At 35.2% G+C, this 16637-nt stretch overlaps 1 protein-coding gene across 1 annotated transcript in view; it reads right to left on the bottom strand.

The window, feature by feature from the left end:
• LOC127970651 (GDNF family receptor alpha-4-like) overlaps nt 1–4461 on the bottom strand; it is a 103459-nt gene extending 98998 nt beyond the window's left edge. Inside the window, exon 1 of the mRNA XM_052573319.1 lies at nt 4019–4461. Within this exon, the coding sequence (XP_052429279.1) occupies nt 4019–4061 (43 nt within the window). The 5' untranslated portion in view covers nt 4062–4461. The remainder of the gene's footprint in view (nt 1–4018) is intronic.
• Between the last annotated feature and the right edge of the window lie 12176 nt (nt 4462–16637).

Genomic DNA, 16637 nt, shown 5'->3' with positions numbered 1-16637 from the left:
TTATATTTTATACATGCCCTTATTTGTATAGTTGTATTTTATATGTAATCTTGATCTATTTTTATGCTCAACTGTAAGTGTTATCTGTATGCACCAAGGGACTGAAAGGAACGCAGTTTCAATTCTCTGTATGTATGTGCTGTACAAGTGGAAGAATTTACAATAAAGCAGACTTTGACTTTGAATGTAATATTTAGTAGCTCCTCCAAATAGGTGAGAGTTTACTGCACAAGTTAATAATTCTACCAACAGAGTTTCATTGCAATTCACTCTATTTAATGTTTTGGTGAATCGGTGGCAAATTGGCATGTTTTTGCTTGATCTCATTATCATTAATACATTTTCATATGATCTGCTTATGCTCTACTGAGGGTAGGATTTAGGGATTGATCTCTGTTTTTTTTTTCTGTTTTTTTTTTTTTTTTTTTTTTTAAATGAGATGGTTTTATTAAACATTAATAAGTCAGGGTAGCTGGTAAAGATATATATTTTTTATGAAACCTGAGATATTTTTCCGCCTCCATTGAAAGTACATACACTCAAACTTTGACAATTCAGAAAGTTCATAAAAATATTATAAATGAAATCCATATGAATCATATCACTCTGAAGAGACATAATTTTAAACAATGAACTAATTTAATTTAGGTTTTTGTTCACATATAAAAAAATTGTTCAACTCACATAGAGCTTATCAAATAGACGGTAAACAGAAGCTCAAGAGTTTGTTATTTGTTTGTTTTTACAAGTCATATTTGATGTGCTCTACAGTATATGTGTGAACTTATCAATTATGTATGAATAATAACTTTTTTACAGTGTTGCCAAATTAAATCTGCTCATCATATAAATTGATCAAAGATGACAGCTCAATTTTCTTTTGAACTTTTAAAAGCATTAAAGTTTGGGGCAAGTAAAACTTTAAATAAGAGTTGGAAATCTCTAATGTTTCAGTAAAAAATATCTTCATTTGTGATGAACGGAAGTCTTATGAATGTGTAATGAAACAGGAGTGAGTAAAATGATGACAAAATGTAAATTTTTCATTATTACTCATGCTATTATATAAGATTTCAGTCAAAGATTCCACCTTTAGACCAAATTCGGTGCGATGAGTCCTTTATTGAGACACATAACAGCCCTGTCTGCTCACTGCACATTAATACTCAACTATACCGCCTACTTGTCCCCTGCTGAATCAAGTCAATCCCAGTCAATATTCACTCACAGGGACAGCTAATTAAAAAGTCACCCCAAAAATCATGCCGAACGAATAGACTAAGAGATGTATGCAGAGGATAATTAGCAGGGTGAAGACAGAGAACCTGGACAGGCCAGTAGGAGAGGGAAGGGGCCATTCACATGAATGCATGTGAGAAACAGCAGCCGTGCCAGAATGTATTCATATCCCAGCATGGTGCAATGAACAGCACTGCATAATGTAATCTGCCACAATTCAAGGTTACTAAATGTGCGGCTAACAAATTTATTCAATCCCCTAAGAGCTTAAAAGGGCTAAATGAGCATTAGTCTAGGAAAGTTGGAATTCATTTGCCTCGCATACATGAGTCTTACACTATTGTTAACTGTTGGAAATTAGCACTTGTATTAACACCTTGAGAAAGGGTAATTTTGGATTTGCTCAAAGACTCATAACTACACACTAAAGTGATAGAATGAACACTTCAGAAAGTATGAAGTAATGTAGCGGAATTATATGCTACTTATTCTTCTCATCTTTATTCATTCATAACTTAATCATATTTTATTCCCACATTTGACATGATTATGTTGCAGACTTGGGAGCAAAGTTTCTCTAAATTATTACACTGCAACAAAACAGTTGACAAAGCCCATTAACATTTCTCCTTGGACTGGAACCGTGATGGCTGTCAAAGTGAAGTGTGACACAGAAGGAGACAAACCAATCATCGCTCACATTGCTTGTATCTCCCCTGCAGGAGAGAACGCTTCATAGATTGACCCAAAAATATTTGCTGTCTGCAGTGTATTGTGTTTCTATAAGAGACTAAATGAACTTGACTTCAAAGTGCTAAGAATAAAATGTCCCCACAAGGAAAGTTAAACCTGAAATCACCTAAACAGCTTAAACCTGGTGAATTTGTCTCAATGAAAATGCAAAAAGGTTTGTGTGAAGGTTAGTTTTGGGTTAGGATACAGAAAATATCATTGGACCGAAGTCAATGGAATTTCTCAACCACCACCAAAACAAACGTGTGAAAATCAGTGAAAAAGTGTCACTCTCCATCAATGACTGTATAACATGTGCCTCTGGCTGTCTAGCTGGTGGCTATATGTCTTTCGTCCTCTGCTTGTGAACCTCAGTGGAAAACCAGTATGTGTCAGAAAGAGAGAGAGTATATATCTTACACTGACAGTATGCTCTTATTTTCAAGACTAACCTGAGATTGAATGTCTGTTCTGGTTTTACTCCTGTTTTTAATCCTGTCCCACTTGTGGCTCTTGATTTTTGCTTACAATCCTATTATGAACCTGTTGTAGCCTATTGCTTTCTTGACAGTATTATGCACATTTTTTATATTTAATGTTGCACCAGTGGCAGTATTGGTTTCATTTGGTGCCCTAGGCTAGATAACACCTTAAAACAGCTTAGCACTTCATTATGTAAGGGTAACACATGTTTTGGCTAGTGATACAAATCTTCAGATACTGTGCAAGGAAAAGCCCAGTTCAACAAAACCCAGTTTTAGTAAATCAAGGAAAAATGCATCTGAACTTTACAGACAATTTGTGTCTTTGTTGTATGTAAAAGAAAGCTCTGACATTTTGATAATAACTATTTATATGTTCCACTGAAAAGTGACATATGCATGCTGTTGCAAACTGGGATGCCGGATGATGACAGTTTTCTGTTCAAAGTAAATGATCTGCATTACTTCGGATAATTATCAAAGATAGCTACCTTTTAGGTGGAAGTTGTAGTCAAAATCCACTTGAAAATATAATGACAAGATGCTTCTAATGACGATAACTTCCCCCACACCTCCCACTTTCCCTTTGTTCCTTTTTAAATTTTTAGTATATATTTAAAAACATCGTGACATTCAGATTTATCTCATAAATGTAACCCATTTCTGTTCCATATTCAATGTGGAAATTTAAATCTAAAAGCACTAAATGAAGCACGACTCAAGCAGTAATGCTTCAGTGAGGCTGTTAAACATCATACAATCTAAGAGGGAAAAACAGGACTGTCATCATCAATCTGAATTGTTTTTTTGTTTTAGTTGTTCTCCACCATGGCATGCCAAGAAGGCTTGCCTCAAAACCTCTGCTTTCAGCCTGTTGCCCAATGCACAAGCGCTTCTCTTGAGACTGTTTGACAAAACTAAGTCTCAGTGGAATACACAAATGGAACGACAGGACGACAGGAGCCAGCGGCATGGGGGTCTAGTTAGGAGGTATCCGTCGCAAACGCTTTTGACAAGTGCTCATGACTCCACAGTCTCAGGATGCTGCTTCATAATTCTTTAAAGGCATTTGCATAGCTGCAGTAGGATGCGTCCTGCACTCTACCTGCGGACCGCGCGAGATCCACGATGACGCGCACAGCTTGACGGACAAGGTGTCAGGCGGGTGCTTTAATGATGGAAGTAATGTGCCGTGAGCTAGCGCATTAAATACAAGAGACAGATAAAATAAATCGCATTATCGGGTCGTCTGATGCGTCTCATTTGGTGTGTCAAACATGATAATGACACTTAATTGCGCACCGACAATCTAGCGTATACTGAAAATCAAACCAGAGAGAATAGTAATGTCCCAACAGCCGAAACACTGCATCTTTCGGCTAGAATAACTTAAAATCGCATTGCAATCGCAAAAGAAACAAGTTGAAGTTAAAACGCAGCGACATTGATTCGTGCGTCTGCAGGCAAAGAAGGGATTCATCATTCCCTTCACATCTGCAACAGCTGCAACTGAGCTCATCCTCCGTTCCCCTCAAATCAGCAGAATTAATCGGAGGAAAACTCACCAAAAACTGCCAGCTGGAACAAGTAGAGCCCGATGAGGTCCATCCTGCTTAGAGCCAACAATCTCGAGGCAGTAAAAGACTTTCGCGACTGCCCGTGTCCACTGGCACCAAAGTTGTCCAGAAAACGTCGTACTGCGTTCAGTGCTGAATTCCTCCAAAAATGCAAGACGCAATCCAAATCATTTCACAGGAACAGAGCACGTCGAGAATCATATTTTATTCCCCAGAAAATCTGGCACCAGATCGAGGGAAACAGTTGCGCAAAATCAGTGTCACAAAACGGCACTATTTCATTACCAAGTTTGGATGCTGCGTTAAAAACCTCATTAGCACTCAAGACAATAACTGAAGAGCGGTGGTAGTCTTCGGATGTAAATTTTTTGTTTTTCGTCTGGTGCTGCGTCTCTAACTCCTGAGCGCATGAGAACTGCACTGACACCAAATCACGCGTAAGAGCATTGCGCTCTGCCCTCCAACTCTACTAATAGCAGAGAGGATCAAATGTGAGGAAAGCCAATGCAATTAAATGTCATACTGTATGGAACATCTTTAAAAAAAGATTTACAAATTTGATTTTATTTCGAAATGTATAATTTCATCTCGACTTTTGTTACAAGACAAAATGGTTCAAAAACAGAAACGTACATTTGCTAGATTGGTGTATTATGTGGTTTGCAATAAGGCCACCCACATCTATATGGAGAGAAAATATAATTCCATTTGTAAAGCTTTCAAAAATAAAACCAATATCTGTTCATTACTTGTATGTTGGTACTTGAGAGGAGGGGGAAAACATGCTTCACTTACATGTAGCAACAGTTGCACTGAAATTAATCACATTTAATGACTAACAACAACAGAAGTTATATAGGAAATATATAATTATAAAATAATATTATATAATAATAAAAAATAACAATATCACCCAGTACCACAATACTACCTGTATTTGTACTATTGTCACAACTATTATAAGTCAACTCCGTCATATAATATCTACATTTCTACATTTATTTTGCTTTCTCACAGAAAAAAAAAAAATAGAAAAAAAACTACTGTGATAAAAAAAAATGCACATAAAGATAAATTATTATTATTTATTATTATTATGATTATTATTAAGTTGGCCATGTTAGTAGTGAAATGTGTAGTTAGTTTGTCAGAGACAATAGAAGAAGATGCACTTAAATATAGGTGACAACCTATAGAGATTAATCCAAAATAATTCCTTGATGCATACTGTAAAAAAATATATAAACTTTTTTTCCCCACCAATCATTAAATCTTTTTTTATTTAGTTTGTGTTTCATGCCACTGCAACAATTTCAACACAGAGAAATATTAATTCAACTTGGGAAGCAAAGCTCTCAGCCTCAGTGTAAATAAGAAATGAGTGACATTTCCATTAGATTTGGCAAAGGTTGAAAGTGTGTGTGATTGCTTGAGCTGTGTTCGATCTCACTGTATGTTTCTTCTTTTCATTACTTTTGTTCTCAGTGCTGTGGCACCTTTGAAATGTGGATATAATAATTATGACATAATACCTGCTGCAGGTATTTTGACTGACAGGGAAGAGAGAGGCTAGAGAGAGTGAGAGAGAAAGAGTTTGGCCAGTAAAATGTTTGCCAGCAGGGGTTTGGCACAGCATCCTCTCTCACATGCTGGAAAACCGTGGTAACAGGCAAACTAACGGCCCATCTGTTGAGAGAGAGATAGAGAGAGAGAGAGAGAGAGAGAGAGAGAGAGAGAGAGACAGAGATGTAACAGAAAGTCTTTTTGCGCAGTGCTGACAGGTGATGACTCTACAGCAAGTCCTCTTTACTTTCATCCTGGTTCTTCTCTCAGAACTTCTGTAAAAGACACAGAAAATCAAAGTGTTAGAAGTTAGAAGCAAAATAAATGTAAAATGTGATTGTATATAATAATATGTTGTGGGTTTATAAAGTTGGCAGATTGTTACACTTTTTATATTATTAAGTCTATTAGAAGGCTACAAGTTACTAAGTAAAAAAAGGTACAGATCATGGGGCAAGTTGTCACAACAGAACAAGTCCATTAAACTGCAGTGCAAATGTAAAATGAGAATCCATGGTTCCCTTACTATATTTGGTGAAAACTTTAATGTAACTTGACAATTTTTGGAATTGATTTTGTAATTAAACAATGAAAATGCATGCCTTTTCATTTAAATAACAAATTTCCTTCTTTGCTTTTTCTTTTGTACATTATGATTTTGTCACATCTTATGTTGCTGAATTAATGTTTATTGTAATATTTTAGTGTCATGTGTTACCATGTTTTATAACCATAAATTAAATGTGTAATAAATAAATAAATTAAAAAAAAAATATATATATATATATATATATATATATATATATATATATATATATATATATATATATATATATATACACACACATACACATACATACAAAACACTGTAAGAGAATTCAAGCAATTATATGCAAAAACCGGTAACACTTTTTAATTTAAGGTGTCTTTGTTACACGTGTTACATGTATCATTCATATTATTCAATTAGATGCAAGTTACCCTAAGAAAAACCCTAATCCTAACCATTAATTAATATACCTCAATACCTAAATGTATAATTACACTCCAACAAGGACAACCTAAAATAAAATGTAACCCAAAAACGTTCTACAGTACATACAGCCCTTGTAACAACTTTCCCATGTAACAGCCATCCTATATCTCATGATTCTGATTTTCCTTTCTCTTGAAATTGATGGTTTGGAATGACTAGTTGCTGTTATTCAGTTTTTGATACATTGCCAGGGGTTATCATCTGAGCCATTTCATCTCACATCTCCTGTAATTAGTTAATCTATCAAATGCTTGCACCTTTGGGTTTTATTTGAATGTATATACATATTCATGCAAAGTTGAAATGTAAATGCTTTGAATTTTTCTGTGGACTCAACCATCTTTCACCCTCATCCCCTCTGTCTTCATTTTGACAGGTGAAACAAATCAGGTGTTCGTTTTTAACATTGGGATCTTTCCAAAGAAAATGTAAAGCAGGAGAGATTACAGGAACACAAGGGTTTGACAACATTTCCACACATAGTACTCTTTTTTATTAGTTTTTCAGGTGTTTAGAAATAATGGTAGCCTACAGTACTAATTTTCTTCCTTTTTATGACCTCAGGCCATCAGTATTACCTCAGTTACTGAACATACATTCATTATTATGTAAGTGTGGTAAGTCAACGATTGAGTTTCTGACATCAGAAATCCAAGGATTTTGTAACAAGATGTTCTCCCATTTATTTTCAAAAGAAAAATATTATATTGAGTTCTGAAAATCTTTTTTCTTAGTTAAATTAACTGGATTAAAGGGAATTCATTAATTTGTCATTAATGAATAACTACACAGAAACAAATTACATAATAGTAACATCTTAATAACTACTATTAACTAACAAAATACTCTGATTAACAAATTAGTAATTAGTATTTACTTGAATGCGGTAGTGGAGGTTATGAATGCTTAGAAAATTATGTATGTTGCAATTAGGTTTTCATTGATAACTCTTGTTCGAATTATTATTATGTAGCCCAATAACTTTCTCTGAGAGGTTTGAAAAAAATAATAGTGAATCACGCACATTCACAATTGAGTGCTACTAATTAATACATTGTTAATCAGAGTTTCTTGTTGGTTATGTTGTGAAACGTTGCTTGTGTAGGTATTCATTAAACAACGACAAGTATTGTAAAGAGTTACTCATAATAAAAATGAAGCTGGATCTGTGGAGGAAGGAGGAAGAATTGTCAGAAGGCAAAGGCAAGTGGCTATTTATTTACCATGGTGTTGAGATTGACAGGATTCAATGAATTTGATTTGTTTGAAGTCTATTTAGTTCAACATGGCATCATTTCTAAAAAAGTTGTTCCATTTCATTCTGTTTCAGCAGACATTTATCCACAGTAATCTAACTTTATGAATATAATTACATGTGCATGATAGGAATACACCATTCCAAGTAAACAAGACAGGTGCACAGGTTGATTTCATTGACATGGGTTAACATCTCTAATGGAGCTTCACATAAGAATTTTAGGTCTTAGTTACACTTTAAAATATTTCCCTCACATTTCTTGGAATCACATACATGGAATATAAAATGATTTATTTAATTTATAAATTACCAATAATTCTCTCACACCTAAGAGTATATAACTGGTATTATCCATTCATTCCATTGTTAATCTACTAATGCATTCATTCTGAACCTGATATGCAAATTACTTGTTATTTTTTCAGGGGCAAACACTGACTAAACACGTTGAAAGACCCTTTCTGTCCTCACCAATCATCAAGCTCCGCTGACATGACACCATCCTAATTTATTGACTCAACAGACAATTATAACGCAATAACAGGACTCATTTTCAATTAATTTATAATGTCATTCTACTTGCGTAATTGCTGTCATTGTTGTAATTGTGTGGGCTTACAGAGTTGACCTCCCTGTCTGTGAGTAGAAGAAATGTGTCAGCAGAAACAGAGGGAGGTGACAACACTGCTTTTTACTTATTATACCAACTCTATGAGACATTAATATGCCATAGTCGATGGAGCCACAGGAGGGCAAAATCTGTGTGTGTGTGTGTGTGTGTGTGTGTGTGTGTGTCTACTATATGTGCGACAGATAAAATTCCAGCATGAAGCATCTGATGTGAGACTAATTTTAATGTGCACAGAAAGAGCATGTGATATGTGATTTTTCATGGGAAGTGAGGAGATAACAAGTCACGGTTTCACATACAATCTTGAATATGTACTGTATGGTTTCATCTCTTGCTGACCTGGAGAGCAGAGCTGCAATCTCTTCATAATATACATTACTTGAAACACAAATATACATGCATATACACAGCATATCACCAGACTTAGCCAGGCATAACAATTCTAAGACTTTCTGGAATTGATTTAGAAAATAGTGTCTCCTGGCCCCACCTTTGCTCATGTGGCTCATTTATCTCTCTTTACAGAGTAATGACTATTACTGTCATCTATTTGCAATGTTCTAAAAGATCAGGACAGTGATTCACCTCATAATGAAAGCCCTAAATTCTCTTGAAATAAAGATTTTCTTTCAGCTCTTAATATCTCTTAAGAAACTTTCATCACATTGATCACATTGTTCACATTGTTGTGACATCTTCTTCCAACTAATTACCCATTAAGCTAGGCTAAGTTAGTCAACTAAGCAATTATCTTACTAACTAAAAGCTAACTGAAAGCACAACTGACCTATCGGTAAGCCCCTCCCCTTGAACTCAGATGAGCTGTTGGCAGCTGCCAACAGAGCCAATGGCAGTTGAGTATCATTTGCACTGGGAGCGGATCTCAGAAATCTTGAAGAACCGAAGCTTGTATCGTTTTTATAGGGTTTATGCTTAACAAATGGAAGAACAATGTGCCTGGGATACTTGTAACACTTATTCCATGTATCCAGAGAACAGGCAATGGAATTGATGTTTCCTTAACCCAAACAAAACCGAGCAAAATGTCCATAAGCATTCACCCCCAATCCCAATAAAGACAAATAGGTTCATTTTCTGGTTGTCATCCTCTCATTAAGTTACTATATTTATCTGCTCAAGCAGAACATTAATGTCATCTTGTGCTTCAGCAAGGTATCTCTGGCCAAAACTAGCTGATGTTAAAGTTAGTGAGTCCATGCATGCTAACGTACAAATCTAAATAGCGAGCTGTTTTCACAGCTTGTAGAGTGTAGGGCAAAAACACAATGAAGGTCTAAATTACACTTATGTCTCTTCATATTAAATCTTACCCTGCAGTACATGAACAGTGTTGATCCGTGATTTTTTAATCTGCAGTCGTGACGACCGTAACATGAGACTTCTCCCACTTGCATCGTGATCTGAAAACCCTCGCTTCTAAATTAATACCCACAATATTTATTTTAAAATCTTTTATATCCCTCCACGGCATATTTAAGTCCCACTTAAATGGTGGTCCTTTTGTGTCTAAAATTTGTCAAAAAGATATAGGGACACTGTTTTCACACTGACAGCTGTCAGTGTAATACAGTTAGCAACTTGTTTGTCTGAGTTCACAACTGTAACTAAGGGGGCGGGGCTAACCAGTAGGTCATTTAAAGGAAAGTTTAATTTGACCATTTTTTGCTTCTGTATTATATTCCAATACCAAACTTAACAACACCGTACTAACTATTAATACGCAGCAAATTAGGAGTTTATTGAAGGAAAAGTCATTGCTAATAGTGAATAAGTGTTCCCTATTCTAAAGTGTTACCATGAACATATTTACATTATTAAAGCTATGTTTTCTATTCTGTGATTTGACTGTGGTAAATCTGATGGCTTGAGTCACATACTTTGCAGGTGATGATTGTCTTATCAGTGGTAATGGTGTGACATCAAAACTTTCATCAAAATGAAAGAAAGAATTTTGATAAAATAAAAATTTCTTATGTGCAGGTAGCACCTGGTATGCCACTGCTGTTTTGAATTTTGAAAACATGGTTTTTAAAATAATGTACTGTAACTCGCCAATAATGTTACCTCTAGTAAATGCCAAGAATAAATAAAAAATTGCTATTCATATCAGATAAGGTAAAACAGTAGAAACTATTATAACTTGAGTAGAAGGCTAGCCCAGGTTGGTTGGCCCAGTAATAGCCCAGTCACTGCCCAGCAAATGTGCTGCTATGCAAACTAAATCTATTACTGAAAAATCAAGGCAGTGCTGATTCATGTTTTATTAATAAAGGTTCGTTTGTTGTAGCTTCAAGCTACTACAAAACCTTCCAATGCATATAGCAGTAGTCATTTTCTCTATTTACAGATATGACTGAATGACAGAAACATGCATTTTCCATTCAAATCCATTTGGAATGCTCTAATATAACCATTTTAAATATAGGCTTACCCTAATAATTTAGGCTAAAGCAAAAAAAAGGGTTGAAAATACTCATCATTTGAATTATTTAGTTAATTTCGACACACACCTTATTGATATAGAATGCTAATTCACATTAGCTTGACCAACCTGAAAAATACAGTTTTAAAACCTGATTTTGAATTAAAAAATAGAAAAATGTATGCCATTTTGTTAGATTTTATTGGGGATTTGAAATATGTTACTGAAACGTAATCTTGACAAACCATTTTGGAGATTTCATACTTGACCCATTCAAGTACACAGAAAATAGTTGCCCGGGGGTATTGCAAAAATGGCCGCTGAGTGAACTTTTGGTTATGGTCATGTTATAGCGTGCGTTATGTAATGATATTGCAAAGCAGGCAGCAGTGGGTGTGAGGATTGTGGGGCAAGGTGAAAAAGAAGGATTCATCTAGAAATTGTCCCACAGGGGCGTCCTTGGATGAATTACTGAACACAAGGCACAACACAAGTGCCCTATATAATGAGGGTGAATAACTTAATTTCTGACCGAGCGAAGGAGCAAGAGAGAGGGGGGAAGAGGGGGGCAGAGAGGGGGGTGGGGGGTTCCAAGCTCACAGTGACAAGAAAATAGAGCATTTGCCCCTGTATTTTCCACCCCCTTCCATGCTTTAAATACTAGGAGGACAAACTTCATGCTGTTGAGGTAGAAAAATGAATGTTTTTTCACATGTCTGTCTTTAACCCCCCACAATTTGATAGTTAGTAATTAGTAAAATACCAAAGAGTGGTTAGTTTGAAAGAATCATTATAACTGTAGCTATTCTTCATCAGAATGTTCATTTGGTGCTGTGGACTACAGTCAAACTCTGCATGAAGTGAGCTGTGTTGGGTGAGTTCTTTAAAATTGTAGCTTGTCAAGCTACAAGCTATTCACGATTGAAAGTATTTACAGTCAAGCTTCTCTTTCGAAAATGCAGATGGAATCTGATAGAAGTATCTACACTGAAGCTATTAAAAGGCGCAATATGTGTTAAAATAGAGAAGATTGGTAAAGGTTGTACAACTTTTTTGTTGTAAAATCTGTGCTTTGTATTTTAACCTTGATAAATTATTTTTCACCTTTACATGCTGAAAATTAAAATAATTTGTCTGTCAAGTACAAAGAGTGCTGCTGTTACAATCCAGCCCACAGGGTGAGTTGTACAGTAATAGATGAGGTGGGCTGTAACACTAATAGAAACATGGACATCACTTTAAAGTCTCTGTGTAAAGATCAAACACTGTTTTGTTCCATATTTTGACATACATAAGTGTACGTATATATACATAAGTGACTGAAATTGATTGTCAAAAGGGAAAAAAGTGGGGAAGGGACTTGGCTCTATCCACCGTTGTTGACAGAGTTATATCTGAATGCATGGATGAGTATGAATTTAAAAGTATAGTTTAGCCAAAAATAAAAAAAATGATGTAATTATTTACACACCCTTAAATTGTTCTTTCTTCTGTTGAACTCAAAACAAGATATTCTGAAGAATAGGGAACCAAACAGTTGATAGGCTAACCACTTACTTAGACTTACCGGTACATCCTCTAGCAGTGTCATTTCATTAGAGGATCCAGTTATGACATTTTGAATAAAAATTACAAACTACATTTTTGTAACCATAAAAGCATGTGCATTTATAAAATGTTCATATTAAGTCCAAAAGGTTGCATTTAGAAAACATAAGGTTTCCATTTCATGCTGACTTTAAGAAAATAAATGTATTGGGAATTTAAATGTAAACAAATTTAGTTTTAAAATGTGTTTATCAGATAAGAAAACCAAATGAAAAAAAGTGCCTTTAAAAGAATCATTTCTTAAAGTTATATATAAAGGTATATATAAATTACTAAATTAGCTGTTGTACCCTATAAGATAAAATTTTTGATCAGGTTTTGACAGTTATGGCTGAAAAATGATTTAGCATATACGTTAAAAGACATAACACTATCCTCTTCTTTGGGTTCAGTGAAGTGAATATGAGAATATGAATTCAGACTTTCTCTCTTTTTTTACCTTTATGTGAAAGTTTTGAAGAAAATATAAGTAAAATTAAATCAGAGGATCTGCTGATTCAGATGATTCAGTTCTGTAATTTAATATCCATATACCTTATCAAATTATAACCCAGGAGTGAAATGATTCTCTACCTCAACCTAAATCATTTATATTTGTGCAAAGATTTCTATAGTCACCTCAGGGGGATAGTCGTCATGTATGATAGGAATTTCATTCCCACAGCACTGGGACTTGAATAAGTGAATCATTTTTGGCATTTGTGCTTGCTTGACACTGTCTGAATTAATTCATTTACTAGAACGAACTAGAATTTCAACCCTATACTACAATATATGTGAGAAAAGGCATTTAGGAGGGCATGTGTGATTATTCTATCAGCACAAACAATATGACATTACTGAAAAATAGTTAAGATAGTAGCATCTACTAAACTCGTGTGAGAAAGACATCACTTTTGGTTTCAGTAGTGAGAATCGCATGGAGAATTGCTACTTCTGCTCTTTTAGGGGGAAATTATTTTGTCCCATGGCAGCACTTGGGTTAGAGAATAAGTAAGTGCAGAAAAACGATGGAGAAAAATGAGACAGTCCTGTGGCTACATCACAGACTGTTCATTTCGCTCAGTGCAGTCAAAACCTCAAACCAGCCGCAGACTTATGCCATGCTTCTGTTGCATCTGCTGCCCCTCGGCACTGCAGTGGTTAGATAAATGTGTTAGTGAAGTTCCTGCGGCAGTAATGCCAGCCTCCAGCGTCTGGCACAGGATATCAAATGTGACATGATGCATAGACAGCAAATGCAAAAAAAAAAAGATGAGTGAGTCTTCCATGGACCATAAAGGGCATAAACAGAAGGAGTGAGAGATGCATGTAATGGTGAACTATGAAGACAAGTTGAGACAATAAAGCATCATGTTCTTGGCAAAGCATAACATCTAAACAGCACTCTGAGATTTGCTCTTAAGAACGTTAGCTTACCTTTAGAAGTGCTTACAGAAAACAGAAGGCTTAACAGACTTATGGGAGATCTTTGAAAGCCCCCTACAGCACAAAACATCCAGTCCACTCATCAGACTTTAGGAAAAACTGCTTACACTGGTACTCACTATGAGGTACTGATGAAACACACAGACAGGAGAATGACAGGGCCCTGCCTACGGGTAAATGCGTAGGTAAAACCGAGGCCGTAATCTTACCACGGTAGAGATGGCGCAACATGGTGCAAGAACAATATGGTTTCTTTTAGGAATCAGCATGTTCTCCTTTAGGACCTGTTGTGTGAAATTATGATTATCAGGCATTTTCAGCATTTGATGGAAATAGAATCATTAAAAGTTTAGGGAAAGTAAGATTTCTTATTTTATTTATTTACTTTAAATTAAAATGTTCACCAAGGCATTACATTACATTACTATGAGGAAAAAATACAGCAATATTACAAATATGACTAAAATGTAAAATAATATAATAATAGATAATGCTGCCTATGACCCCAAGGACACCATCCCCACCATCAAACATGGAGGTGGAAATATTATGCTTTGGGGGTGTTTTTCTGCTAAGGGGACAGGACAACTGCATCGTGTTAAAAAGACGATGGACAGGACATGTACAGGTCGAAATTGTAATGACTTGGAGAGGATCTGCGAAGAGGAGTGGGACAAAATCCCTCCTGAGAAGTGTGCAGACCTGGTGGCCAACTACAAGAAACGTCTCACCACTGTGATTACCAACAAGGGTTTTGCCACCAAGTACTAAGACAAATTCTGCAAAGGGGTCAAATTGTTATTTCACTCACTAAAATGCAAATACATTTTTCCCTCACTACATATATAGTTTTTTACATTTAAACATTTTACTTACTGTAACCTTATATGAAATTAATTTACTACAGTATAATTTGGCATTATTTTAAATGAGTTACATTTTTAAAAGTCTTGTTGCTAATCAATCAACAGATCAATAACTATAACTAATACGTGTATATATATATATATATATATATATATATATATATATATATATATATATATATATATATATATATATATATACACACCTTTCCTTATGGGTAAATGCTTTTTATTAAGTAGCTACTGTAACAGCAGAAATGTTCATTTACAACAGTTCTCACTTTTTTTAAATACACCATTTTGTTTTCAAATGATTGAGATGGTTAATCATCTAAGCATGTTATATACCAGTGTATTTTATTTACATACATATCTTTTCAAGAGATTTGTTGTTGTTGTTTTTTATTATTCTGGTTTGATGTAAATACACTGAATAACATTCAGATGGACTGTAATGAATTCTCTTTACACTATTGCCAGTTTATCTCATAGGGACACCACAGTTGTTTACCATATCCTTTTGAAGTGTCTGAGAGAATGTTTGCAACACAGAGCAGAATAAACTGGAATGAGGGGAACCAATTAAATGACCACAAGAGGCCCATCAGAGAGGTCAAGAGGCTGACATGGTCACAGAGGTGAGCATCAGAGGGCAGGAACTGTTGTTTCAAATGAACTAGTTTACAGCATGTTCTGTGATAAACAGATGTCTCACTAAATTACAGTAACTCACCCAGTGTGAAAAGGTCAAGCACTGTATCAGTTCAGGCAATCTATAGGAACATTTTGACAAGAAAACAGGTACTAAAAGGAAATGCCATTACTTTCTGTATGATTTACAATATTAACTGTACACTTTTCTCTCCTGTCAGAAGTGACACATCTGTCATGTCTTCAGTGATAACACATTTTTGATAACGTAACACAATATTACAGCTACTATAGACATCATGTCAGCTTGTTTTGATTTTTTAAATGCATTTCCTAATCTGATGTATCTTAAAATACAGGAATGTAACATTTACCATTCAGCTCTTGTAAGGGTGATTTGAAAAGTGTCTCTTGCATTGCTTGCTGTTGAATTAATTGGCGTTTAAAATGACTAAACAGAAAAATCATTCTGCTGTGTTTTGCTGATTTAATCAAATGTTCTCATTATGTTTTGAAACAATGGTTGTGTGAAAGGGAACATTTACAACCATAATGAAATCACAATCGCAGGTTTTGAATGAGCGACTAGCTGGGTTACAATGATTGGTTCCCACACATTCTTGTGAAAACAGCACCAAAGCGATTACAGAACTGTAAAGATCACATTTTCAATTCAATCATAATATTTTTTATTTTATATTTGATGTTGCCCTCAACCTCACAGCCACGATAAAATGTTGTTGTTAGCATATACTATATTATTCATGTTAACTTACAACCAGATAGAAATTATTATATTAATTTGAGTTCAGAGGCATACAATGGAAAGGAAAATATTGGATTTTTTCAACCCAGAAACTTTTCTGTGTCATCACACTCATTTTTCTCGGGCAGAGGGAAAATGCAACTGAGCACCAGCATTGGAGTTAGTGCCTTGTATTTTTGATTTAGGAAATGTAGTGTTACAATCGCCCCTGGTCTCCCCTAATATATGGTCCCAAAGCAAGACATCTTACACGGCAGCCAATCAGAGTTTTGATGAAGACAAACAGCAATAAGGTGTCACGTAGATAGCAATCTTTCTGAGACACTTTATGTCTTTGCTATCTATGGAGTCTAATGG

This window comes from Carassius gibelio, chromosome B13 (assembly GCF_023724105.1).
Source record: "Carassius gibelio isolate Cgi1373 ecotype wild population from Czech Republic chromosome B13, carGib1.2-hapl.c, whole genome shotgun sequence".
Taxonomy (NCBI): domain Eukaryota; kingdom Metazoa; phylum Chordata; class Actinopteri; order Cypriniformes; family Cyprinidae; genus Carassius; species Carassius gibelio.
This window is presented reverse-complemented; position numbering and strand designations above follow the sequence as displayed.